This window comes from Nannobrachium achirus (assembly GCF_963921795.1).
Source record: "Nannobrachium achirus genome assembly, chromosome: 19".
In the NCBI taxonomy this organism is placed as follows: domain Eukaryota; kingdom Metazoa; phylum Chordata; class Actinopteri; order Myctophiformes; family Myctophidae; genus Nannobrachium; species Nannobrachium achirus.
The window spans coordinates 44,680,108-44,706,261 of NC_137826.1; the positions used below are offsets into that span (position 1 = coordinate 44,680,108).

The following is a 26,154-nucleotide window of genomic DNA, read 5'->3' on the forward strand; positions in this document are numbered from 1 at the left end:
TAGTGAAAACAGCAGATCTACAAGCACACAATGCCTCGCGGTGCGAGGCGTTGTGTGCTTGTAGATCGGCTGTTTTCAATAGTTTAAATCATTTTTAAAATGATAAATACAAAACAAACGGTTTTGGACATACAAGGTTTCCACCCGACAACAACGAAATATAACTCATGTAATTGGCTTGTCACTTGTCATGATCTGAAATGGCAAAGTAGCAGCAGCGCTATAGAGAGAGATCTCTCTCTAGAGCACAGCATGTCCCTGGCGGTGTCTCTCAGTAGGTGGCGTCCTCGTAGATGTCCGTGCGCAGACAGAACAGGATGCCCCCGCCCAGCATGAAGATGGTGGCCCCCCAGCCCAGACCGTAGCCCCAGTTGAACTCGTGGTACGTCTGCAGGACGGTGCCGTCGATGAACTTGATGGGGTAGAGGACCAGCGCACAGGCCTGCAGCACCACTGCAAACACACACACACAAAATACATTAACCTTGGAGCTTATACAGGTACTTGGAACGCAATTGTGTTACTCTATATTTTAACCACTTTAACGATTATTGTATGCTTTAACTATTAAAAATAGCATATCGTCGTTGTCGGGTGAAAACCTTGTATGTCCAAAACCGTTCGTTTTGCATTTTTCATTTAAAAAATGATTTAAACTAGTGAAAACAGCCGATCTACAAGCACACAACGCCTCGCACCGCGAGGCGTTGTGCGCTTGTAGATCTGCTGTTTTCACTACTACCTGCTGTCAAATGGGCACTGTCTTGCAACACTGTCGGGTTGCAAGTTGTTGTCGACTTTCGACCATCGGATAGTAGCGGGCTTGTTGTTGAAAAAGGGTCAGCTCTCGGGTGAATTCAGCTACTTTTTACACACCTATTGCCTGAGCTCCTGACTTCATTCGCCTAACAGTCTGTAGTAATCTGTAGTAGTCTGTTTGGTGGAGAGCTACCTTAAGCTGATGCTGGCCTGTTTACCCTGTTCACCTGTGTAACACACCATTTTAAAACCACTCGAACCCTAGCATTCCTATTCAGGGGCTGACATCTGGTGAAAAAGGCCTATTTTAGTGTATTGTAAAAACCGGAGGGGCTCTAGTAAGAGCCATTGTAAATGCAGTCAACTAAGTAAAGGATTTATGTGTTTTTTAAATAAGGCCTGGATTGGCACCGATATGCAAGAACGGTTATGACATCTGAAACTGGCTTCCCAAACTATTTTGTTCAATAAAACTGTATTTTTAAAGCTTTATCCGTCCAGGGAAAGATGACTTAAGCTGGAATCGCACTACCAAGATAATCTGTGTAATTTTCGGAAGGCTTAAAGGGATATTACACTTTCAAAAAAACTTTTAGGTCTAATCAGGCTTGTATGAACACCCTGAACAGTTTTTAATTTGCTTCATTCAGTATTTAGATATTTGATGTAAATGTTACCAGCTCCAACACGCCCAGGCCCTCTCCACATACACACCCATTGTAACTTCAAACTCCATTTTAACCATGATAGATTCATTAAAAACACACATTATTGTTTCTGGTGACTCATAATACCCTCCTAATACGTGAGCAGACCGTGTTTTTTCAATAACCTTTTTCTTTTATTTTTAATAATTCTTTGGGAAAATGGAAAACATTAAATACAATAATATTTTATTGAAAATAAATGAAAAAAGTTATTGAAAAAACACGGTCTGCTCACGTATTAGGAGGGTATTATGAGTCACCAGAAAAAATAATGTGTGTTTTTAATGAATCTATCATGGTTAAAATGGAGTTTGAAGTTACAATGGGTGTGTATGTGGAGAGGGCCTGGGCGTGTTGGAGCTGGTAACATTTACATCAAATATCTAAATACTGAATGAAGCAAATTAAAAACTGTTCAGGGTGTTCATACAAGCCTGATTAGACCTAAACGTTTTTTTGAAAGTGTAATATCCCTTTAAGATATTGGATCTTTGATCCTCTCACGCTGGACGAGAATTATGCCAGAAAGGTCTAGGCTGGGGTTATGGAACGTTCAGCATTTGTTGGGACTGTACAGGTGAGTTTTGTTCATGGTTTCCAGACAAGTTCCCATCGTTTTGTTTTGGTGCTCTCCTATATTAAAGTTCTCAAATTCTACCCGAACCCGACCCCACCCGACCCAACGTTTTCGGGCCGGGCCGGGTCCAAAACGTGTGCTTATTAGTTGGGCTGGGCCAGGCCTCGCATTCCGCAGGAAAAAACAATGGCCAAAACTCCATCGAAAATCGGCGCCTGAAAATTTGTTAAAGTGGACATTTTCACAATGTTTTGGCCGTTGTGTCTTAAACGAAAAGTCCAATCTGCTCAGTTCAAAGCATGTTGGATGCAGATGCAGATACCATCTGCAGTGTAAAACAAAGTACCAGCGAGTCAGGTAGAGTTGATTTGATCTGAGCCTGTAGTAACACCATGCAGTGCACTGAAGTGGCAAATGTAAGTTTTGTAAATTATATTAGACAAAGGTCTGTAAAGATTCTGAATAATAACAGGTTTGTTCCACAGTAGTTCTGTCTCCCTTTGCACGATGAGCTGGTGATGTCAGCACTTTAAAAGGCAAACATTATGGATGAGAGAGAGACTTATAAATGTCTTCAGTTCAGTTCCCTGTTCTATCTATGATGAAGCCAAATAGAGATGCTTTGACACTTCAAATGCTGACACCTCTCAGGTTTCTTGTGATGCATGTGTTGCTGATGTTGGTTTCCATCTGTCAGAGCCTTATAAAGTTCCATGTTCACAACAAACACACTGACGGTATTATTGCTCAGGGCGAAAAAGGGGGTGATTATAATCGCTCAAGTGGAAACGGTTCCAAATCAAATTCGCAGTAGGCTTATCTACTATTCCCGTAAAATACTATCAATGAGGATATTAAGGCAATTCTTTATGGGCCCGCCTAAATAACCAATTTAAAAACAGGAATTGTGTCAAAATAAGGCAAGAATCAAGATACACCAGGCCCAATTACATGATATCTGCTTCCCATCAACTCTTAACGGAACCCTACTTTTGCCATGCTGTTGGTCTTTAGCAGCAGCTAAGTAGCTACTGAAAGTACATTTACTTGAGTACTGTAATTACGTGTTTTTTTTGTCCTTTGGTAACTGTACGAATACTTGAGTATTTGTATTTCTAGATACATATGACTTTCACAGCACAACATTTATTACAAAAAAGGCAGATATTGTGCTTTTGACTCCACTACTTTTCTAGGAAAGGAAAAAGTGCATTATGAACAACTTAAGCTATTATAGTGAAACTAGAAGATTTAGCTTGTAGATCTACTATTGTCACAATTATTGGTATTTTAGAGCATTTCTGGGGGGAAATGTCAAGATTGCAATACAGCAACGCAATAAAAAAAAAGAAAATATACTTTGTAATTTGCACATTTGAACACTTACTGTAGTATTTCTTTAAAGCATGTACTTTTGAATAGATAAGCATGTACTCCAGTACATAATTGGTATATATACTTTGATTACTTACTATTATTACTCACTTAGTATTATACTTGAGTACTTTGTCTACCAACTACTCTTTAGTAAAGCAGCATTTCATTTTCCTTTCCTTCCACCTCGATGCATTCCATTCCATTCCAGTGTGCTTGCGGTACGACGGTCTAACAATCCACATCAATGAGTTGCAACCACAGAGGTGCAATAACTTTAACCCTGCTATCACGCTAATGACTTCTTTTAAAGCCATCCAAGAGCCAAATCTCCCCGTGGAGATTGTGGTTAAATGACTTGGCAGCGCTGAACGATCGTGTGTGTGCGCGTGTGTGTGTGTGTGTGTGCGTGCGCGCCAGTTAGTGAAAGTGCACGCACGCACGTGTGTGTGCATGTGCACAGAGCAGAGAGCACACTGTGGCCTGCTTAAATACCAGTGGCTACAATTCCTTTTTATATATATCAGTTTAAACGGGTGTGCGCTATGAGGCAGAACGATTTTGGGGGAAGTGTGCCATTTTTCAAAGCGATATTGCGACTGCGAATTTCATTTGCGAATGAGAGGCCTTGCACCTTAATGCCACTAGCAGGGCTTTTAAACTGTCGTTATGCCCCGCACGAGAAGTCATCTAACTATTAATTTTCCGTCTGTCTGCATGCTGACATCACTGATACTACACAGTGTCGCCACCATGGTAACAATGCCCAACTGACATCAACAAAGCCTAACTGACATCACTGACTGACATCACTACAGTGCCCAAATTTGTAGATGACATTACAGGCTGGCCTGGACACGGAAAACCATATATGGGCATAAAAGAGTGCCAGCCAGACAGACGGATATAACGGGTATTGCACAACTGGACATCAATGGTGACTATTCTGCCCAACGGGCACCGGTCTGGGTTCTCCAACATTACTTCTGAGACGCCTACATCCAATCCCTCATCGCACACCCCCCGGCACAGGACTAGTAACCATAACCCATTAATACAAGCCTTTGATATCCACTACTCTGCCGGCTGTGGTGCTTTTGAGTTGATTTTGACAGCAAATTTAGATTTAGTCTTTTGAATACATTTCATTTAGTTTTTAGTAATATTTTAGTATCTGAAAAGTTGTAGTTTTATTCTAGTTTTAGTCAACTAAATTTACAGTTTATTTTGTCGACAAAATAAACTGTATTTTGGCACGCCTTGATGGCGGCGTAATGGCAGATTTGACACTTGGTTGCATGCTGAAAATAGCACATCTGCAACGGGACTCGAACCTGCGACGCACGCTGTCAAAGCCAAGGTGTTCGTACCGCTAGGCCTAGCCATTTTACCCCTTTCTATTCCCGTGTTTTTCTCCTTGCTCTCCCCTCCATCCTCCTCCGTCTCTCACCAAAACTACAAACGACGGAACAAAACCCAACGTCTTTAAACCTGTAAAGCAGTGATGTGACAACCAAGTTGATTCCTCTGACAGCGCTAGAACACCTTTTAGAAGACCACTTTGTAGCCCCCCCCCCCCCCTTCCCCCCCTCTCCCCACCACATGGAATTAAATTTACTGCAGACTCTTACAGTTTGGAAAATAGCTGTAGTTCCTTTTTCACGTTTAGCAATTTCTTTCTTCCTTTCTTCCATTAATTGCTCGGCGGCCCTGGCGTGCCGTGCTAGCAGCAAGGCCTCTAAAAGACACAAGGGGGGTTGTGTAATTTCCAGAGCTCTCTCTCTCTCTCTCTCTCTCTGCACCAGCTCTCCTTCCCCTGCAGCAGGACAGATGGAGCGTGCAGAGCGCAGCCTGTGTGCAGCAGGGAAGTCATTTCTGCTGCCCAAGAATGTGAGTCGCGGTGTTGATGCAGCCCAGGCTGAGCTGGCTGGCTGACTGCTGAGCTCATATTTCTGGCTCACGAAAACACATGCACGCACGCACACACACACACACGCAAGCTGCGCACAGACAGAGGAGCTGTGCTTACTTACTACTACTACTACTAAAATGGTCCGTTTAACCACTTGTGAACCCTAGCATCATCGGTATTCTGGGGGCCTAAAACGTTTGGGCGTAAATAGCCAAGAACTACATACTATAGCTGACAACGTGTCTTAAGCGCGGCGCTTTGTCAGCTACGTAGATGATTGTCTGTTTTCACGATTAATATTTTCTTTTCGGGGGGATGTCTAAATTTCCATACAGCAATGCAATGACATAAAAAAAGACAATGTACTTTGGTATTTTTCATAGTATTTCTATAAGCATTTACTATTGAATACATACTGTAAGTGTCTTGCAAAAGGCAAGTACTCCAGTAGGCTAATTTAACTCAAGCACACAGTGGAAAACAACTTTCACTTGTAGTCGAGTAACATTTGAGTATCCTATACTCAGTGGTGTAAAGTAACTAAGTACATTTACTCACATTTACATTTTGAGTTTTTTTTTTTTTACTTTATTGGAGTATTCCCAGTTTTCAGTACTTTTACTTCTACTCCAGTACATCTCAAGAGGCAAATATGGTACTTACTTTTACAAGTACTAGTTACCTTGTAGATTTTGATTATTATTACAAAACATACATTAACCACTTCAGCCCTATATACACATTTAGGCCATTTGAAAATAGAAGATCTACAAGGCTCAGGAGAGTTTTATACATCTTTTTGTATTTTTAAGCATTTCTACATTGCAATATTGATTGCGACCGAAGGTCGCATATACTCTGAAGAACCGTGTCGCTTGAGTGACCTTCCTTCCGTATCCTTGTGACCTTCCTTCCGTATCCTCTGTGATGTCAGTGTGATGTCAGCGAGTTGTGACATCACTTCCTGTACAGGGCGGCTACACGAAATGTGGATAACACTATACAGTATATGGAGATAGTCCAGTCCATCATGTCATATGGGACTACCGTCATAGAAAGTAGCCATTGTTAGGCCGGAGTCAATGGCTGTCTAAACATGGAGATGTGGATAACACTATATATGGAGATAGTCTAGTCCAATATGTCATATGGGACTACCGTCATAGACAGTAGCCATTGTTAATCCGGAGTCAATGGCTGACTGTCTGTACAGGAAGTGATGTCACATGACATACTTTTTATGCCCATATATGAGTCCTAACATGGAGATGTGGATAACACTATATATGGAGATAGTCTAGTAGTCCAATATGTCATATGGAACTACCGTCATAGACAGTAGCCATTGTTAGGTCGGAGTCAATGGCTGTCTGTCTGACTGTCTGTACAGGAAGTGATGTCACATGACATACTTTTAATGCCCATATATGAGTCCTTCTGTACCACATCTCCATGTTTAGGCAAACTCCACACAGAAAGGCCCTATCGCCAACCCAACCTAGGGTGTGAGCGATAGGGCCTTTCTGTGTGGAGTTTGCATGTTCTCCCCGTGTCTCCTAGGGTTGATTTCCTCACAAAAACATGAACAAACTCCCCCCAGAATGACAACAACTAGAATCGTCAGAGAAACGCTGTGGTTGGCCAGATGGTCAAGAATTGGCGCGACCTCGCCCTTTAGGGCGAGGTTGCATGTCACCCTGAGGTCGCATTCCACCCTCAGGTGTCTTACTAGTACTTTTACTGAAGTAAAACCTTTGAGTACTTTTTTCCACCCCTGCTTATAACTCCAGCACTTTGTCCACTACTGGTTTACAGTGTCCAGAAGAGAGGGTTTAAGTCAGGGGTGGGCAACTTTGATGATGGCGAGGGACACTATATTTCCACCTTCACTCCAGAGGGCCACAATGCATATTGCTACGTCCTACTTTGCCATACAAAAGAAGCAAAAATAGCAGATCTACAAGCTACGAGCTTGTAGATCGGCTATTTTTGCCTCTTTTGAATTGGAATCCTGAATTATTTTTTGTTATTTTTGAATTGGAATCCTGAAATGTAACATTTTGATTGAATTGAAACACATTTAGTTATATACTCAAGTTAACTTTATGAACTTAAATACAAATACATTGGACATAAAAAAATACATTTTAATACTACTATCTGTTGGAGTGGTGAGCTGAAGCCGTGCCGCGCTCGGGAATCATTAATGGTGATCAGCATGTTTGGAATTGTAACAGCAATAATATATCAGTATTCCTATATTAACCTGTGGGCCGCATTAAGTGAAGGTGGGGGCCGCATGTGTCCCCCGGGCCACCAGTTGCCCATGTATGGTTTAAGTGGTTTTAACACAAGGACTCCATGACCTCCTCCTCGTCAGGTCCTGAAGCTATAAGGGGAGACATTATTCTCACAGGGCCCCTCCAGGCAATTACACACACACACACACACACACACACACACACACACACACACACACACACACACACACACACACACACACACACACACACACACACACACACACACACGGAAAGGAAAACACAGCATCTGCATGTTTTCACTAAATGGAAAACAGCCAAAGCCACGGAGATTACGTCTCCCCTGCAATTTAAACCCCATTCACACTGGTCCCCTTTGAAAGACGGCCCCGGCCCGGCCCAGATGGACACAACAAGACAAAGATTACTTGTACGCTAAAAGAAGGAAGGGGGGGGGGGGGACCTGGGGGACCTGTAAGGGTCCATTATTGTCCTCAACCCAAGAGTCAAAAGTAACCCTTAGGATTTAAAAGTCACTGCTACTCCTGCGTTTTGTCTTGTTTCATCGCTTGACACACTTCAGAAAAGACTCCAGTTTAACATAACGCCTCTGTTGAGTGGAAAACTGCTTTTCAGGATTCAAATTCAAAAAGAGCAAAAGTAGCAGATCTACAAGCCCACAACGCGTTGTGGATTGTGGATCTGCTACTTTTGATGCTTTTGCGTGACACAGTAGTATGATCATTTATGTGGATTACATAAACATGACATCGCTTTGTTAAACTGTCCACATTTTGTATTGGAAAACTCTGGCAAACTCTGGGTCAGGGCACAAAGTTTATAATAAGTGAGGCTGCGGCTGTGTTTTGACGGTTGTTTGGAAACCATTGCTGTATAATATTGGCTTCACGTTGAACCCATGATGCGTCAGTGGTTCCACAGCCAGGCTCGCTGTGGGCCTTGGCTCTGCTCTGGCAGAACTTAGACACAACCATCAGTCCTTTTTAGTAGCGTTGACTTCCACAGAGCTGCCCTAAAGGAGTAGTTCACCCCCAAAATGACTTTTTTTCTATTGATTAGTCACGCCATAGAGAGTAGAGTTCAATAATATTATTTGTTTTTTGTCACATTCCTAAGACAAAAATTTGATTTGAGTAAATTTACCCCCATCCGGAATCATGGGGACCCGTTTCAAAACGGGTCCCCATCCGGAACGAATGGGGTAAATTTATTTTTTGTCCAAGGAATGCGAGAAAAAACTAAAAATATTATTGAACTCTAGTCTCCATGGCGTGACTAATCAATAGAAAAAAAGTCATTTTGGGGGTGAACTACTCCTTTAACAGACACTAAAACTTGCCCTATTTTTAAGGCATGTCACTATGGGCAAACATTTGCAAAAGACATGTTCTAAAAATACAGAAAACTGCAGATCTACAAGATCCCACCGTGTCAAGACGCGACCCGCTGTGAGTTCGTAGATCAGTTATTTTCGCCACGCGACAGTTTGTCAAACACTTGAATCAAATAGGTTTGATTTTCTTTCCAGTCGCGGGCGGATTCTTGCTTCTACACGAGCATCAATGACATCACACAGCGAGTTAAGTGAACCCATGTTTCCAACAACAAACTGTGGTCTGATGCTCGTAGGTTTTGTTTTGGGGGGCTTTCAGTACAAATGAGGGCGCCACGCAGCAACACGTCAACTAGCATAAAGTAGCTGCTTGTTCTCCATTCACTGTGTTTACAGGGGAACCTCGCAGTACTGCCACGGCTCAATAGGAGACGTTGGAAGCGAAGTGAAAAAGTCAAGAGTGAATCCTGAAATATTGCCTGGTTTCCATATAGCAGGCACCGCAAAGCCTGCATTTGCAGTCGTTTCCATAATTATGCAAGGAACCCCCGACCCCCGGGTCCCTTCGGGGTTCACCGATTTTTACCCCACTCAGCCGAGGTTATGAACTACCCGTAGAACTAGATGTAAATGTAAAGTTTGTGACTACTGATTGGTCAGAGAATCCTCACTCACAGCTGTGTCAGCACAGAAAGATTTAAAAAAAAAAATGCGGGACACAGCTTTTAGCTTGCAGGTCATGGCTGTTACGCCTTGTTTGTTTTCATATTCCTATTTTTGTGTCTGACAGGATGTGTTTAATTGCTGGTGTTAGAAATGCGGTTAGATTAGACTGCAATTTGTTTGCCAGCGCTGCTGACGGTTGAGATTCCACCATCCACCAAGAACACACGCCAACCAACAACCGGTGGCAGTGGCTTAGGAGGTAGGGCGGCCGCCAGGGAACCGGAAGCGTCCCTGTTCGATCCCAGCCTCCCCCAGAGTTATGGTCGAAGAGTCCTTGAGCAAGACAATGAACCCCTAATTGCTCCCGATGAGCAGGTTGGTGCCTTGCATGGTTTCCTCTGCCGTCTGAGTGTGAATGTGTGTGTGAAAAGAGTAAATGTATTATACACTGTAAAGCACCTTGGACAAACAAGTAGGTCGGGAGTGGCTTATTGTCGGTATCAGCCGGTAACACGCGGGAGTCTGTCCCCGTTACAATGCGCTAGACCCCTGGGAGATGGACTGCCACACCTACCATCAGCTCCCAGTACTTGCCGCACGACTTGCCAAACCGTGCTACTCATACGCTGAGTTGGCGGTGCCCGGAATCGAACCCATGACCTTGCGGTACAAAGGCAAGAGCTCTACCGACTGAGCTACCCGGGCACAAAGGCGCTATATAAATGCACCATTTTCCATTCACAAACACACTGGCGACAAATCATTCTTTTCGTAGCGCGAGGGGGTACCGTTTTGCTTTGAAACGAGAGGAATAAATCAGTACAGCCTGGCACGGCACGGCCGTCTTTACATATCGACACTCGGCTTGTTGCTTAGTTCAGGGCAGAAAGAGCAGAAAGTTTCATAAACTGTACACCTTAGATGCTTATCCAAAGGTTAAAGGAGTAGTTTACTCAAGCCAATATTATTGAACTCAAGTCTCCATGGCTTGAGTAAGCAATGGGAAAAAAGTCATTTTGGGGGTGGACAACTCTTTAATATTTCATTTAGATAGCATGTTATGTAGACTGATGCCAGGTGCACTTGTTGACCAGCCATCCTATAGTTTGTACAATTTCAATGTAGGCCTACTTATTGTTATTTTTAATACAGTATTATAATGTTTATACTGATGATAGGGTTCTTGGTTTACCTACTACAGTATGATCCTAGATTACTGAGGTACTACACTGTCTCTATACAGTTGATGCATTACCTTGCTTACTGTAAATCGCTTTAAGAGTGTCTGCTAAATGCCTAAATTCACTTATCGATAAACAAAGTGTAGCAATATGTAATGGAAAAGTAACTGAAGTTCTTCTTAAAATTGCTAAATACAGCGCACAAGTACTTAGTATTGATAACATTAATGATTATTTGCATAGCAAAATGATTCAGTAGGATTATTTGTATTTCAAAACGATTACCGGTAGATACGATAGTCAAACAATACGATATTTTGCTGTTTGAAAAATCAATGCGTCTATGAGGTTACTGTCTCGTCGTATCGTATTCGTTACACCTCTACTAAGTTGTTAATTGCATCACAACGTGTTGTGAGCTTGTAGATCGGCGACGTTCAGCACACGACAGTGTCCTACGACAAAGTATATAAACAAGACTTTACCCATAACACTTCCTAAGAGAGAAGCCCATTTTAAGGGTGGTGTTAGTGGCGGTGAGGGGGAGAGAGAGAGAGAGAGAGAGGCTGTTGGGAGCCAGCCTGTGGGAACACATTTTTTGGGGTAAGTGTGATCATTCTGCGGCTGCCTTGCTTCTTTTTTTTCTGGCATGAGAGCTCGTTCACTGAGGCTCACATGGGACTCTCCGTTCCACACCACAGAAAGTGAGCTCACCCCAAAACGCCTCATTCCTCTGTCCCTGCGGCAGCAGCGCTCACTTTTAGTCTCCTCAGGAACAAGAGGGCCTGTCTGTCTGTCTGTATGGAAGCACACATCGTTCCTCCTTTACGCTCAAGTACAAACCACGGAACCGTCATTTACGGAAAGAGATGGTCTATGTTTACAGAGCAGGAGTTGTGAATAGACAATGACGCAGTGACGCCGCTATGGTTCTTTGAATAACACCCCTCTTTTACATTCTGTATATTTTGGTTGACTTTTAAACATTGCCAAAGACAGTGACACAGATCACTTTTACAGCATTTGACATGCTGACACAAATGTATTTTGTTAGCTCGGTGTAAAGAATAATGACGGCAGCTGCGATCGGTTGCGGCGATTATAAAATACGTCCGTGAATATCAACAGAACTCATGTCAGACTGCAGGACTGAAGCAATGGAACAGTAGGGTAATCACTAACAAGTGTAACGGAATGGACACAAAGGGTCTATTTGGTGAGATTTGCACACATTTTGAGTTATTATGAGGTGAGTAGAGTCCCGCGAACCAGACTGTTGCCGCCTCCCACAATTTTCAGATGCTTGAGCCGTAACAGTCTGGAGCAACGGAAACTCTGAAACGGATCAGAGGATAAAGCGGATGTGACACCTCCTCCTAACCCACTTCCGTTTCGTTTTTTACAGTCGCCCTAATATAAATCAAAACTAGAAAGATGCAATTGGAAATTGCAAGTGTGGTTTCCTATTCATAGTCTGGATAGCCAAAATGTCAGGTGAAGATTGACCAATCCTCAAGCTAGCACCACTCCTACATTGAACTCAAAGGACTTTTGGGGTTTTGGGGTTTACTCTATAAAGTTGGAAGAGAACAATACTGAGTTGCCTTATAGGCAACCACATTAATAATCTAAGCATATATAGCTTGCTGCTTATCAGAAATGGAATTTCCAAAATAAAACTTAAAGATATTTTAGAATATATTTTCGTGAACGGAAATGACGAACAGACGACGGCTTCCGTTCTCGGCTTTCAGGAGGTGTAGTTCCAGACTCTACAGAATATAGCATTTAGTACCTATCATAAGCGCTCTCAGGACTGTTACTGATGCATGACATTCCACGTTGTCTCCACTGAGTTTGGAAAGTGTTGTGCCATGCATAACTGGAACACCTTACAGGGTTTGCTTAAGGGGTTTAGCGTGTCATCTTTTCGACACCCAAACCTAACCCTTACCCTAACCCTAACCTCCGTGGGGTGAGTCGCCAACCCTCCCGGCACTCCGTTGTCGAAATGATGTCGTTCGAAAGAGCGAGATTTTACCCTGCTAAAGTAAAGCTCTCTTGTTCCCATATACTGTAGGTCACTTTCAGTCGGATAATATCAGCTTTAGTCCGTCTAAATTGCACCTGTTTTAATTGATGTTGTTATTTTCTAAAATATTTTCTTTATATTGTTTGTGCTGTTCTTGTAACCTCTGCACCACTGGAAAAGAGGAACTATGGTCTTAGTTTGCTTTCCGAGAATTGAATCAAGGTTGAAATGAAATGAAATGACAGAAAGCAAGCGGTGTTGTTCACCTGCAGTGAGCAGGAAGACGGCCACCAGGCGGTAGTGTCGTCTCTGGGTCCCCCGGCACAGGGAGATCAGAGCCACCAGGAAGGCCACCAGTGTTGACACGGCACCGGCCATCAGCAGGACCAGGGTGGCAATCTGCCAGTCTGCAGGAGAAACACACACACACACACACACACACACACACACACACACACACACACACACACACACACACACACACGTTGCTATTACAATCTGCCAGTCTGCCAGGCAGGAGAAACACATTACATCAACATTTTACTAGGACAGTGGTTCTCAAATCAATCAAGGACCCCCAAATTTTCATTTTAACATAATTTGTATTGAAGGATTGTCACAGCTTACAGCATGAGAAAAACAATGATTCAAGAAGGGACCCCCAAATTGATTCATAATTTGGTCGCAAACCCCCCCCCCCCCCCCCCATCTGAAAAGGTTTTGCGCCAAGGACCCCCAGGAGACATGTACAAGCTGGCAGTGTGTGGCGCTGTGAGCTCGTACTATCTGCTATTTGAATAGCCAACTTAACACTTTCTAAGCCGGCCGTACTTGCCCGTACTTGTCCGGACCACGCAATCAGCCGCTCGTACTTTCCCGTACTTTTATCGTAAAAATGAAATTAATTATAATTTTTAAAAACAGTCGCCGGTCGTGCTCTGTCTCTTTAAGAGAGCACGGTGGAAAACAGCCTTCAGCAGCATCAAAGTAGGTTGGCCGACCAAAAAACGTTCTTCATGCACGTTTTGCTGGCTTGCACTGAGCGATCCGAGCGTGTTGTTATCATTTGGTGCATTGCTTTTTTAAAACATGTTTATAAATAAATAGAAGATTGCACGGCAGTACCTCTGTACCCCTGTTTTTAAGGGGCCCCCTTTGGCTTTGAAAGGGTTTGGATAAATGTGGTTAAAATGATTGTGATGCCACATTAACTTTTTTTGCTGGACCGAACCCCACTTGTGTTTCGGGACACCGATTTTATGGATGCCATTTTCAGCGGCACCTCACCCAGTAAACTTGGGTGAGGTGCTGGAGCCAAAAGGAAACCAAATAAAGAATAAAAAGGTCAGCCTGCAAAAATCCGAAGACCTTCTAGACCAGTGGTTCTCAAAGTGGATTCCAGGGACTTTGTGGGTTCCTTTATGGGGGTCTAAATTGACCCGTACAAGTCTGTAGCCATGACAGTGTACAAATGGAGCCAAATGGACCCGTTAGGGTCCATTTGTACACTTTCAGAGTTAAGGGGAGACCTTGAAATGTGAAAGTTTGAGAAACACTGTTCTAGACCTTCTTCAGGCATGCCTGAAGCTGATGACCGAATGAATGCCATTAAAACAAAAATGTTTGTCTTGACATTTTTAACTCTAAGCCTAAAGCCGGAATGCTATTTTTGGTGCATAACACCAGTGCACAACTAATTACAAGTCGAACCACAACCCCTACACCTAACCTCTAAAAGGTACTTTTTTGTTATTGATATTATATAGTAGACAGACAGGAAATCGGGAGAGAGAGAGAGAAGGCATCAGGATTCCAACCCACACGCTGTGAGGCATTGCAGTCGAAGTGCCCGTACCGCAAGGCCAGCGGTCCGGGACAGGTTTAGGTGTCGTTTAATTGAGGTTACGTTTAGGAATACCCGGTACCCGATTAGACCCGGGGCGAGTGTGTTTTGGGGCGAGCATTATTGTATTCATCTTAAGTCCACAAATACATTTTTAAACATAAAACATTTTTTTTTCTTCTTGTGAGGACCAGGAAAATATGCATTTCTACTATTCATGTGGGGACATTTAGTCCTCCTCACAACTATAGTAATAAAAGTACACACACACACACACACACACACACACACACACACACACACACACACACACACACACACACACACACACACACACACACACACACACACAGGTTACAGGGGAGAGAGAGTGTTGCTAACAAAAGCATGATTGAGAGGCCTGCGCTGAATGGAAGCGCTGTGCTGACAAACATGAAACAAGGACTAAATCCCACAGAGGGAGGTGAGTGAGGGAACAACAATGTGTCACAAACAACAAACAGCACACATGTGACGACTCTGAGGCCGTAGGAGTGGAGCTTTGTCACAGTGTGGGGACAACCAGGTCACACGGAATACAATTACATGTCTGATTATAGGAAGGAAAACTGGGAGGGAAAAAGCCTGCACTCTCTGCATTAACTGTTAAGGAAGACTCCTTAGACGGAGACTAAGAAAAGAGTATTTATTTGCTCAAAGTGAGGGGTGCAACAAAACAAAAAAGTAGCAAACGTTTCGGTCCACCGCAGTCAGCCCTGCACAAAGGACGAAGAAGGGTGCAACAGTTTACCCTGTACTTTAATGTCTGATTATAAAAGATACTAAAAAACAAGACTAGGGGTCTAATCATGGCATGGCTTCCCGGTAGATTGTATGTGACCTGTCAGGTGTGACGTCAGTCATCTGATGTGGAGGGGGCAGTGCGGTGCGGTGGGTTGGGATCTGGAACCGGAGGAATCGGAGGAACAAATTCAGTGCCTTGCTCAAGAACAGTGGCTTGTGAACCAATGGCTGCAGAGGATCTATAAGTAAAATGCAACTTCTGAGCTACACTATAAAAGCTACGTTAAAAACCTGCTCTGTCTGGACCGTGACAAGAGCGTGACAAAACTCATCCAAATGAAGACACAAAGATTTATTTAGTAAATCTGATCTTCACAATCTGAAGTGACAGCAGTGCTGACTGAGTGTACTGCAAGGTGGGAACAACATAACACAACATCCTCTGTTGCGGCTACAGTACACTGCTACAAGTCTTTTCTACCAGCAGCTACTCTGGCAGGTGAACAGGAACCATTCAATGGTGCTACTGTTCTGTTTCAAAAGCCTGTTTGGCTTTTATAAAATGGTGCCAAAGGCCGGTGAACTGTTCCGATGGACAAAAGAAGTAGGTCTCCATCTACCCTGGTCTTCAACAGCCATTACTATTGATTACACAAAATGTATTGCGCATTTGAGCCTAAAAGAGGATTTGACCTTATTTTGGAGATATTGCATGATGAAGGTATGAATCATTTTTTCGTGGAATAGTTGTCTGGCTACACGACGAGACTATACATTCTCTCAGTCACAGACCCCGTTAAGAGTCCAATTGGGTTCCCTGGTGGTTCCTCGGACCACACGTTGAGACCCAGTGCTCTGGACGGCTCACTGTCGCCTCGCAGCCACAGAGTTAAAAAACAAAACGGCAGCTGCGATCGGTTGCGGCGATTATAAAATACGGCCGTGAAGCAACAGAAGGCATTTGTTTAGGACTGAAGCAATCGAAACCTAATCAGTAACAGTTGGGTAGAAAGAGGGAGGGGTTCACCACGGAGCCTTCTGGAGGGAGTTATGACAGTCAGTGTTTCTCAAACCTTTCAGCAAAAAAAACCCAAGGGAGAAATGTGGCGTCTACCCGGGACCGAATTAACCACTTAATAGTGAAAAATGTGCCGATCTATAAGATCACAACGCGACACGTTGTGAGCTCTGGATGATGCCTAAATTGTAAATTGTAGCTGGAAGCTTGAACAAATCCTTCCTCTTGCTCACTAACTCTTCAATCATGTGATATTATACAACTTCAAATTAGTATAGACCTATATATTTTTTTGTGTTTAGTATATTTTACTCACATACTCACATGATGTAATGCCCAGGATTCGTACTGGAGTCTCCAGTGTGGAAGTCTAATATCTTAACCACTAGATACAAAGGGACATCCCTATGGACTGGGGGCAGTGAGTCACTCTGCTACATTGAGCGCTGTACATGCTTTGATGGTTACAGTGTTATAACCAGTTTTGACTAGTAAACTTTTGTGGAGACCTTGTACAGCGTTCTCAGTCATCATAGTTACTTTTCGAGTGACAATAAATCAATGGCGATTTACTGTACAGTAGTATTAGCCTATTTGGGCTGTAATTATTTGTATTTCCTTTAAAGGACAACTTTCTTTTCTTTTTTTTACAACAAGGGTTCATATTTTAGATTGTAATTAGAGAAAAGAAAAGATGAGTGTTGAAATGTTTTCATTTACCCTACTGCTTTCTATTGTTTTAGCCATTTTAATGATTTTGATTTCAGTGTTTGGGGGCATCTCTGTCCTTTAAACAAAAACGAATTTGGAAGAATATTCGAAAGATCGATCCTGATGGCCCATCGCTTCCGTCGGTACCTGCACCATCAACACATGCTCCACCCTGTCTAGTGTACCCCCCCCCCCCCTCACGACAGAGCCAGCCTTTCTCACCAGCCTGTTTAGGCTGCCCCCAGCAGGCAACCACTAAAAAGAGAGCACTAGCCATTACAGACTGATGGAGCATCTGCAGCATCCTGTTAACACTCGCCAAAGAACCTCATGAGCTTCCTCAGCTACAAACAACAGCCTGCAGCCCTTCTACTGAGGGCAGCCCAGTTATCAGTCCAGTCCAAATGGTTGCTCAGAGGCAGCGCAGTTGACCGGTGGAACCCGTCTGCACTCCAGAAACATTTCCTTGGTCTTACTATCACTTCACCTCATGTTCACCAGTGTCTCACGTCTATAGGGATGGGACGATATGAAAATGTTATATCACGATTATTGTGACAAGAGAAATCGCGATTTACGATATTGTTGGGGATATCAAAATATCCCCAACATTAATTATCCTGGGGTGGAACATTTGCCCAAAAATAGCAGATCTACAAGCTTGTAGATCAGGTATTTTTTGGCAAAGACATTTGGTAGAGATTGAAAAAAAGACTGTATCAAGTACGTATATTAAGTACCTTTTACCAATTATAATGGGTTTAAATGGTACCGGATATGCAGCTCGGCAAATAAAAGGTGAATTGAACCCAGTGCATGACGGAGGACGATATCACAATAAATTAAATCTCCACAATATGATTATCGTGAGTGTTTTTTATCACGATAAACGATAATATCGCTTTTCGTCACATCCCTACTCACGTCCTCTCCTGTGAAAAGTTAGTCTGGAGTCATGTGAGTGCTACCATTACCAGTCCCAGCTGGGACCTTCCCAGTCTGGTGACCCAGCACAGCACAGCAGTACCTAGGCCAGAATAAAACAGGTCAATGTTCACCGGAAGAAGCCATTGAGCTCTCACCAAAGTGTAGTGTGTGTGTGTGTGTGTGTGTGTGTGTGTGTGTGTGTGTGTGTGTGTGTGTGTGTGTGTGTGTGTGTGTGTGTGTGTGTGTGTGTCAATAACCTACTTTCTGGCTATAGCCTGTCCTCAGTAGGAGTAGAAACCATTTGAACCGTCGTCTGACAGCTCTACTGCACAATGTGCGCTTTAAGTTCCAAATAAGAATTTTAGCATGCAATGCCAATATTTAATTAAAAGGCTACTGCTCTCCGTTTGGGGATTTTTTGACTTATTAGATATAATAACACAAACCGGTAGGTCAGACAATGAGGACATAAAATCCACTATTGTATTCTCTAAGGTTACAACTTATAATTGGCTTTCCACAACAAGTCCCTCTCTCCCTCCCTCCCTCTCTCTCTCTCTCTTTCCCTCCCTCTCTCTTTCCCTCCCTCTCTCTCTCTCTCTCTCTGAATTCAGGGAATGTTATTCATTCTTATAATGTAATAAACTGTTTTTTTGTTTTCTTTTGGAAAGAATGTCCTACAGATGACATCATTAGATGAAAGACATCATCATAAACCGCCAGCAGACCAAAACAATGTGAGACAGAGCACAGTTCAGAGGGTTTGGAGGATGGTGGTGAAATTCTGTGCATAACAAATCGGCTTGGGGTTGTTTATAGGGTTCCTTAACGATTCCCTCTTAAAAAGGTCAGATTCCTTAAAAAGGATCCCTGGTTAAATTATAAGCCTACATTATACATTATAATTGCCCTTGATAACTAAAATGTATTAAATAAAATCACACCCGTGTGAAGTGGAGCTGTGTGTGTGTGTGTGTGTGTGTGTGTGTGTGTGTGTGTGTGTGTGTGTGTGTGTGTGTGTGTGTGTGTGTGTGGATCATGTGTACCGATTTTTGTGACATTTGAAGAAAATATGTAGGAAAAGGAGCAAAAAGTGTGTTTTGGAGAAAATTCAAGATGGCGGAAAATCTATCATGGCGCAAATGGGCGTGGCCTATATGGGGGGATGCGTCATGACCCAAGGAATCCAGGGAAAAAATATTTTTAATTTTCCGACCTACGGTTCAAGAGTTACAGGCCAAAACGTAAAGTGGGGTGTTATGGCGCCACCATGTGGCCAAATGACACAATTATTTTTTATTTAATCCTTGAAATCATTATGAACCTCCTCTCCAAGTCTTGAAACTCTAGCCCCTATGGTTTGCGAGAGACAAATAATTGAATGTGAGTTTTTGCGATTCCCATTATAAGTCAATGGGGAAAATTAATTCACTAATAAATTAATATCAATTAAACTATTGAACCTTTCTCTTAGCAAGTTACTAGCCCACGATTCCCGAGTAAGCCGGTCGATTTGACATATGGCGCGAGTGTGTGGTGGCAAAACTGTGGGACTAGTAGCGTGCCGAAGTTTAGGAAGTTCAGGCTACATACACACAGACACACACACAGACAGACAGACAGACAGACAGACCCACACAGCCACGTATAGGGAGCCTGTGCTTCACACAGCTCCAAAAAAATCTTCTTTCACTCAATAGAGACTGCTCCCGTTGCAAGTTGGTGATGTCATTTTTGGTCCAGCCCTATGAAATGTATGGAATGCATGTGCGCATTAAAATATTGAAGGTGTTTTTAAATTACAATTTTTAGTTATCCACAACTTTCCAAAATCCCATCATGCATTGCGCAGAATGTGCAGGCAGCTTCCGGCGCCGCAGCCGAGAGTGATCTACAAGCTCACAACGGTTGCATCTGCGACGCAACGTGAGCTTGTATGTCTGCTGTTAACCGGAAGTGTCCCGCAAATAATGCAACAGTAAATTCTCGCGGAAACAGGTGGATAGAGGGCAATTTTAATGTATTACGGCTCCAACCATATTATAGCTGGCTTAATAGCCAGAGATCCTTTTTTTATCTCACGATTTTGTAAGCCATTTTTCACCAGTGCCAATAGCCTAAGCTGTACTCCTGGGTGCTACTCTCCCTCTGCCAACCTGGGAAGGGCCCAGAACTGAGCTCATGCTTTCTTCAATGTATGAGGAGTGAGCAGGCCGCTTCTTATCACCTGACGGGGGACTCTTACAGTCTGTAACCCTGAGTTAAGATAGAAGTTAGTATTGTAACTGTGTACAGCAGATGTGACGTCCACATAACCAACTCTGACAGTGTGATGAAACAAGTTCCAAAATCCGTTCCAAAATCTGATGGAACCGTTTCCTGGGTTCCTCGTTGTTGGATCCGGTTCCGGATCCCAATGTCCCTAGTTGTTTTTTTGTTTTTTCTTCGTTTCGTTTTTTGGGGGGGAGAACTTTGACCCCGGTGACCTTGGTCACACCCCTTCCTATTGTGGTCATAGTGAGCTCCATCAGGCATCATTATCATCATGCACCCTTCAGCTGGGGTCTGGGGACGTCCCCAAAACCCCCTCTGGGCCCGCCTCCCATTCAACGCGTGGCATTCCTCTGCATCACAGAGCCATCAATCACAGCCAGACCGTTGTGTTGTGGCATGATGTATACGTGTGTGTGTGTGTGTGTGTGTGTGTGTGTGTGCGTGCGTGCGTGCGTGCGTGCGTGCGTGCGTGCGTGCGTGCGTGTGTGTTTGCGTGCACGTGTATGTGTGCGTGCGCATGTGCGTGCGTACATAATGGCAGAGCAGTGGGTGAGGGTTCATGCGGTTTGTTTTGGGGGAGATGATCTGACTTGACTCCCACCCATGCAGTCCCAATTATCGTTTCATTCACTTGGATGGCTCTGTTGTGTGACTTCATAGACTGTGTTTTATATTAAGGGGTTGGTTTTCCCCAAATCTAATTAGTTATAAACAAAAACAAGCTCTAAATCAAGGTCAAAAACAAACTTGAATGCTTCCAATATAGTCTTTTAGGTCGTAAAAACGCACAATACATTTTGCGTAACCAATAATAATGATTGTTGAGGAACCGGGTAGGGACATGGAGACCTACTTCTTTTGTCCATGGGACCAGTTCACCAGCCTTAACGTTTTATATAAGACAAACAGGCTTTAGAAACAGAACAGTAGCACCATTGATAATGGTTTCTGTTCACCTGCCAAAGTGGCTGCTGGTAGAAAAGACTTGCACCAGCAACAGATGTTGCACTGTTGTCACATTAATCTGGAATTACTTTAGCTTACTTACTTACTTTACTTTAGCTATTGAAAAATAGCAGATATACAAGCTCACAGCACGGCACCGAGTGCCGCGCTGCGAGCTTGTAGATCTGCTATTTTTGAAAAGTCGTGAACATTTGTGCAAATCTTTGAATTGATGTATTTTTAAAGTGATCATTTGTAACTAAAATATTTGCTTCTGGGGGGTCCCTGATACATAATATATTTTGAGACGGGGGTTGGCGTGAAAAGGTTTGAGAATCACTGATGATAGAAACAGGAGTTTTTCAAAAACCCTAGAAGGGTTTAGAAGACATTATAGAATCGGGACAAAATATTCAAAGAATTTTGTTCACGTTTTAAAAAAATCAAACCTCGGTTCGAAGTGGAGCGGTGAATTTGAGCAGCTGTACCCTATGTGAGTGAGTGTAAACTGTGCCTGTGAGTGAGTGGTGAGTGTGCCTGGCCTGCACAAAACAGCGCCCCTCCTTTAACTAGTGTGTTGTGTGTGGCCACTCAAGGTATTGCCAGGCTACGGACATGGCCAGCCAGCCACCCAGCCACCCAGCCACCCACCCACCCACCCACATACCCACGGACATACCTGTCTATTGGGAGCGCTTTCACCGCTCCAAAAATAGAAGATCTACAAGCTTGCAGTGCGGTGCCGCGCTGCAAGCTTGTAGATCTGCTATTTTTCCAATAGTTAAAGCATAAAATAATGGTTAAAGTGGTTAAAATCTAAAGCGACAAAGACAATGGGTTAAAAGGCATACCAGTAATATGTAACTTTGTTCTATTGTTTACATAAAAAATCAAACCTCGGTTCGAAGTGGAGCAGTGAATCTGAGCAGCTATACCGTGTGTGTGTGTGTGTGTGTGTGTGTGTGTGTGTGTGTGTGTGTGTCTAGTCTGCACAATAGTGCCATAGAAGCTGTGTGTGTGTGTGCCTGCACAACAGCGCCCCTCCTTTAACTAGTGTGTTGTGTGTGGCCACTCAAGGTATTGCCAGGCTACGGACACGGCCAGCCAGCCACCCAGCCACCCAGCCACCCACCCACCCACGGACATACCCACGGACATACCTGTCTATTGGGAGCGCTTTCACCGCTCCAAAAACAATGAATACGTTCTTCATCAATCATTTCCCTCTATATAGTGTTTACCTGCAGCAACACATTGCCCTCTCACTGTATTTTGGTGTTTTGACTCCTTGTTTTAGGTAGACAGGGATGTTTTGGCGGTCAGGGAACCCCCAGGGGTCCTTGGGGGGGTACTTTACAGCTAAATGAGGAACAGTCCCATTTTATTTTTCAGCTGTACCCGATCCAAGCATGCAAAGCCAGATAGCTGATCTACTACTACAAGCTTGTAGATCGGCCGTTCCCTGTACCACAACGTCTTTTCAAAAGGGGGTTTGCGGCCAAATGCATATCAGTTTAGGGGTTGTTGACCTTGACATGAAAATGTTTGAGATACACTGGCGTGAGCCACGCTGATATCCTGTTATCATCCATAATGTGACAACATTTGTCATAGTACAACACAGGCTGTGAGGTCGTAAACATCACGTCAGGGTATTATTATGGATGTATCCCCCATCATTTGAGTAAATGGGCGCTAATTATTTGAACCATCTCGTCCCATAATAACACCCAACACACATGGTGGTGGGGTGGGGTGGGGTTTGGGGGGGCACATTCCAATGTACAGAGCCATTCCATACTGGAATGTCGCTCCCCCCACATTTGACTCCAGCTAGAAATACATGTGGTTTCAAAGGCAAGCTTAAGGAAGCAATAATCAGAAAGGAAATGAGTTTAGATTCGGTTGATATTTTATTGGTATTTTCAGACAGACAAACCTGTTTTGATTTTTAATGTAAATGTATTTATCTCATTGTGTGTTTATGTCACCAACACTGCCCATGCTGTACTGAATGTCATGATTTGTACTGTGATGTTTTTTCTTTTTTTCTTTTCTTTTTTGTGTGTTTTTGTGCCTAGACCCCAGGAAGAATATGGTGTACTACGGTGTAGTAGACGAATGGGGATGCTTATTAAAAATCCCCCTCTTCTTGATGCAACCTCTGGTGGGTCCCAGCCCACAGTGTGAGAACCATAATGGATTAAACATGAATTTGTGAATAAAAAATACAAACATGGTTTGCAAAATATAGATATTTTGCTGTTACCAAGATTCATATAGTACACCCTGAATATAATACCACTATTTCAGTTCAAATGAAGATGAGGGAATTCAACAGTTTTTACTGTTACATTATGTGTATGTGATTCATTTTCTTCATAGTAATCCACCTTACATAAATGGTAAAGCCTGTTGTTAGACTGATGTCATATTTGACTCTGCATTGACGTGTGGATATTGATTCAACATCACTTATCACACTATAGCCAGCAGCAGGCAATATGGTATGGTTCTCAAAGTGGGGTCTGGTGACCCCCAGGGGTCTTTGCAGGGTTCTATAGGGGGTCATAATCAGTTTAACCACTTTAACCCAATAGAACACATATGGGCTATTCAAAATTGCTGATCTTCAACCTCAAAATGCATATCATTGTGAAGGGTTGTGAGCTTGTAGATCTGCTATATTAGGCTACAAAAGTCAGCTAAAGGATACATGTGGCAGTGTAATGATGATTATAGCCATAGACAGTGATATATGAGGTATATACCTACCTCCATATTTGGGCAAAATGTGGTCAAAAAATATTTCGGAAAAATGTAAATGTTTATAGCCTAAATTGTGACATTTAAAAAATATTTTAACACAAATAGGCCTATATGGACATAAATACATACATTTGGGGATCCTTGCCATGAAAATTGTTTTGAGAACCAATAATAAACAAACAAAGCGTCTACACGCGGCATCCAGCTGCGGCCACGTTGCAACAATAAAGCATCGATTTAAAACAAATGAAATTAACAAAACGCACACATTTTATGGAATTTATATGAAACGATGCTGAATTTCTCCATCTCTTCTTACCAGATGTGAGCGTGGAGAAGCAGCTCCACTCGGGCTGGTCCGTGGCAGCGGACTGGGTGCAGGACTGCCACAGGGACAGGGAGAAGTGGTCCGCGGTGACCCAGGCTGGGCTGAGCACGGCCACCACGTCCAGACACAATGCCAGGAACACACTGAACAGAGCGATCAGCTTGAAGGGTCTGAACACATACACCTCGTCCACGGACATCTTTATCTTCTTCTATAGCATACTAAACACACACACACTGTGTAACTACATACACATACACACCACACGCACACGACACCGTGCCGTGGAGCTGGTGCTGCTGCTGCTAAAGCCTCAGTCAGTGTGAACGTTAAACGGAGCGTCAAGCTAGAAGAGGTGAGTCATCAATGGTCTAGTATGGTTTTCTCTGGTCTATGGTTTTCAAAGTAAAAGCCATAGTAGCTTGTTTTATACTCCGTCTTTAGAAGAGGTGAGTCATCAATGGTATAGTATGGTTTTCAATGGTCTATGGTTTTCAAAGTAAAAGCGATAGTAGCTTGTTGCGACCGTAGGTCGCATTTACTATCAAAAGCTCCACCGGCTGTCCGTGCGTCAGTCAGTGAGTCCGTCACACTTTTGCCCTGCTCATATCTCCACAACCGTTGCCCCCATCCATGCCAAATTTTGCACACACACTCCTTGACTGCCAAACTACAACCTCCAAGGACCCCCGGAGCCCCAGGGACCCCCAGATGTAAAACCCCCAGATGTAAAAAATGACCAAATGTGCTCACACGTCACACGTCACACTTTTTCCCTGCTTATATCTCCGCACCCGTTGACCCGATCCATGCCAGATTTTACACACACACTCCTTGCCTGCCAAACTACAACCTCCAAGGACCCCCGGAGCCCCAGGGACCCCCAGGTCCCTGGGGGACCCCCAGATGTAAAAAATGACCAAATGTGCAAAAATGACCAAATGACCACCCCAACGGGGCTGCTCACGGGGAATTCCCGGGGACCACCAACTCCTGGTGCTCCAGAACGGATGCAAAAGTGCTGGCGCCCCCAGTGGAGGACCCCCTGCCACTGCAGCGCACATAAAATGCCGTAACTTGGGCTAGGAGCGACCGGGAGAGCCGGGGCCGGTACCTATTCGTCCGCCTCGGCGGCGCGGAGACCCCACCCCTCATTTCTCACATGGCCCTCTTCTAGCGCCACCATGAGGCCGATTCTTGCAAAACACATTTTTGGACACTGCTCCTACAATTTTGCCCCTAAAATCACTCAAATCGGTACACATATGTCTACACTCATGTCATCAACATGGATCTGTCCCATATAGCGCCACCTTCAGGCCGATTTTTGAAAGCACATTTTTGGACACTGCTCCTCCAATTTTTCCCCTATTATCACGAAACTCGCTACACAGTATGTCTACACTCATGTCATCAACATGGATCCCTCCACATTTTTTGGGGACACTGCTCCCTACTCTTTGTGTATACATGTGACCTACGGTCGCTTATCTCCCGATTAGGGAGTCTTACTGGTTTTATACCCGGTATTTAGAAGGGTGGGTGAGTCATCAATGGTCTAGTATGGTTTTCTCTGGTCTATGGTTTTCAAAGTAAAAGCAATAGTAGCTTGTTTTATACTCTGTCGTAGGCCTACTACGGTATTGCTTAATAGTCTGCCTGTACAGATGACTGCCAATTGTTTTTCGACTTATGTCGTTCCCTGCCACGCTTTCAGACATTTTCACTAACCT

General features: G+C 43.6%; 1 protein-coding gene across 1 annotated transcript; it reads right to left on the bottom strand.

Annotated features, from left to right (window-relative positions):
- Positions 1 to 271: 271 nt before the first annotated feature.
- On the bottom strand, positions 272 to 24,620 carry LOC308304017 (transmembrane protein 47-like; the record flags this gene model as incomplete). The annotated part of the gene is made up of 3 exons (XM_080748572.1): positions 272 to 453; positions 13,090 to 13,230; positions 24,413 to 24,620. 3 exons carry the CDS (start codon positions 24,618 to 24,620, stop codon positions 272 to 274), a joined length of 531 nt encoding a protein of 176 aa, XP_080604698.1.
- Between the last annotated feature and the right edge of the window lie 1,534 nt (positions 24,621 to 26,154).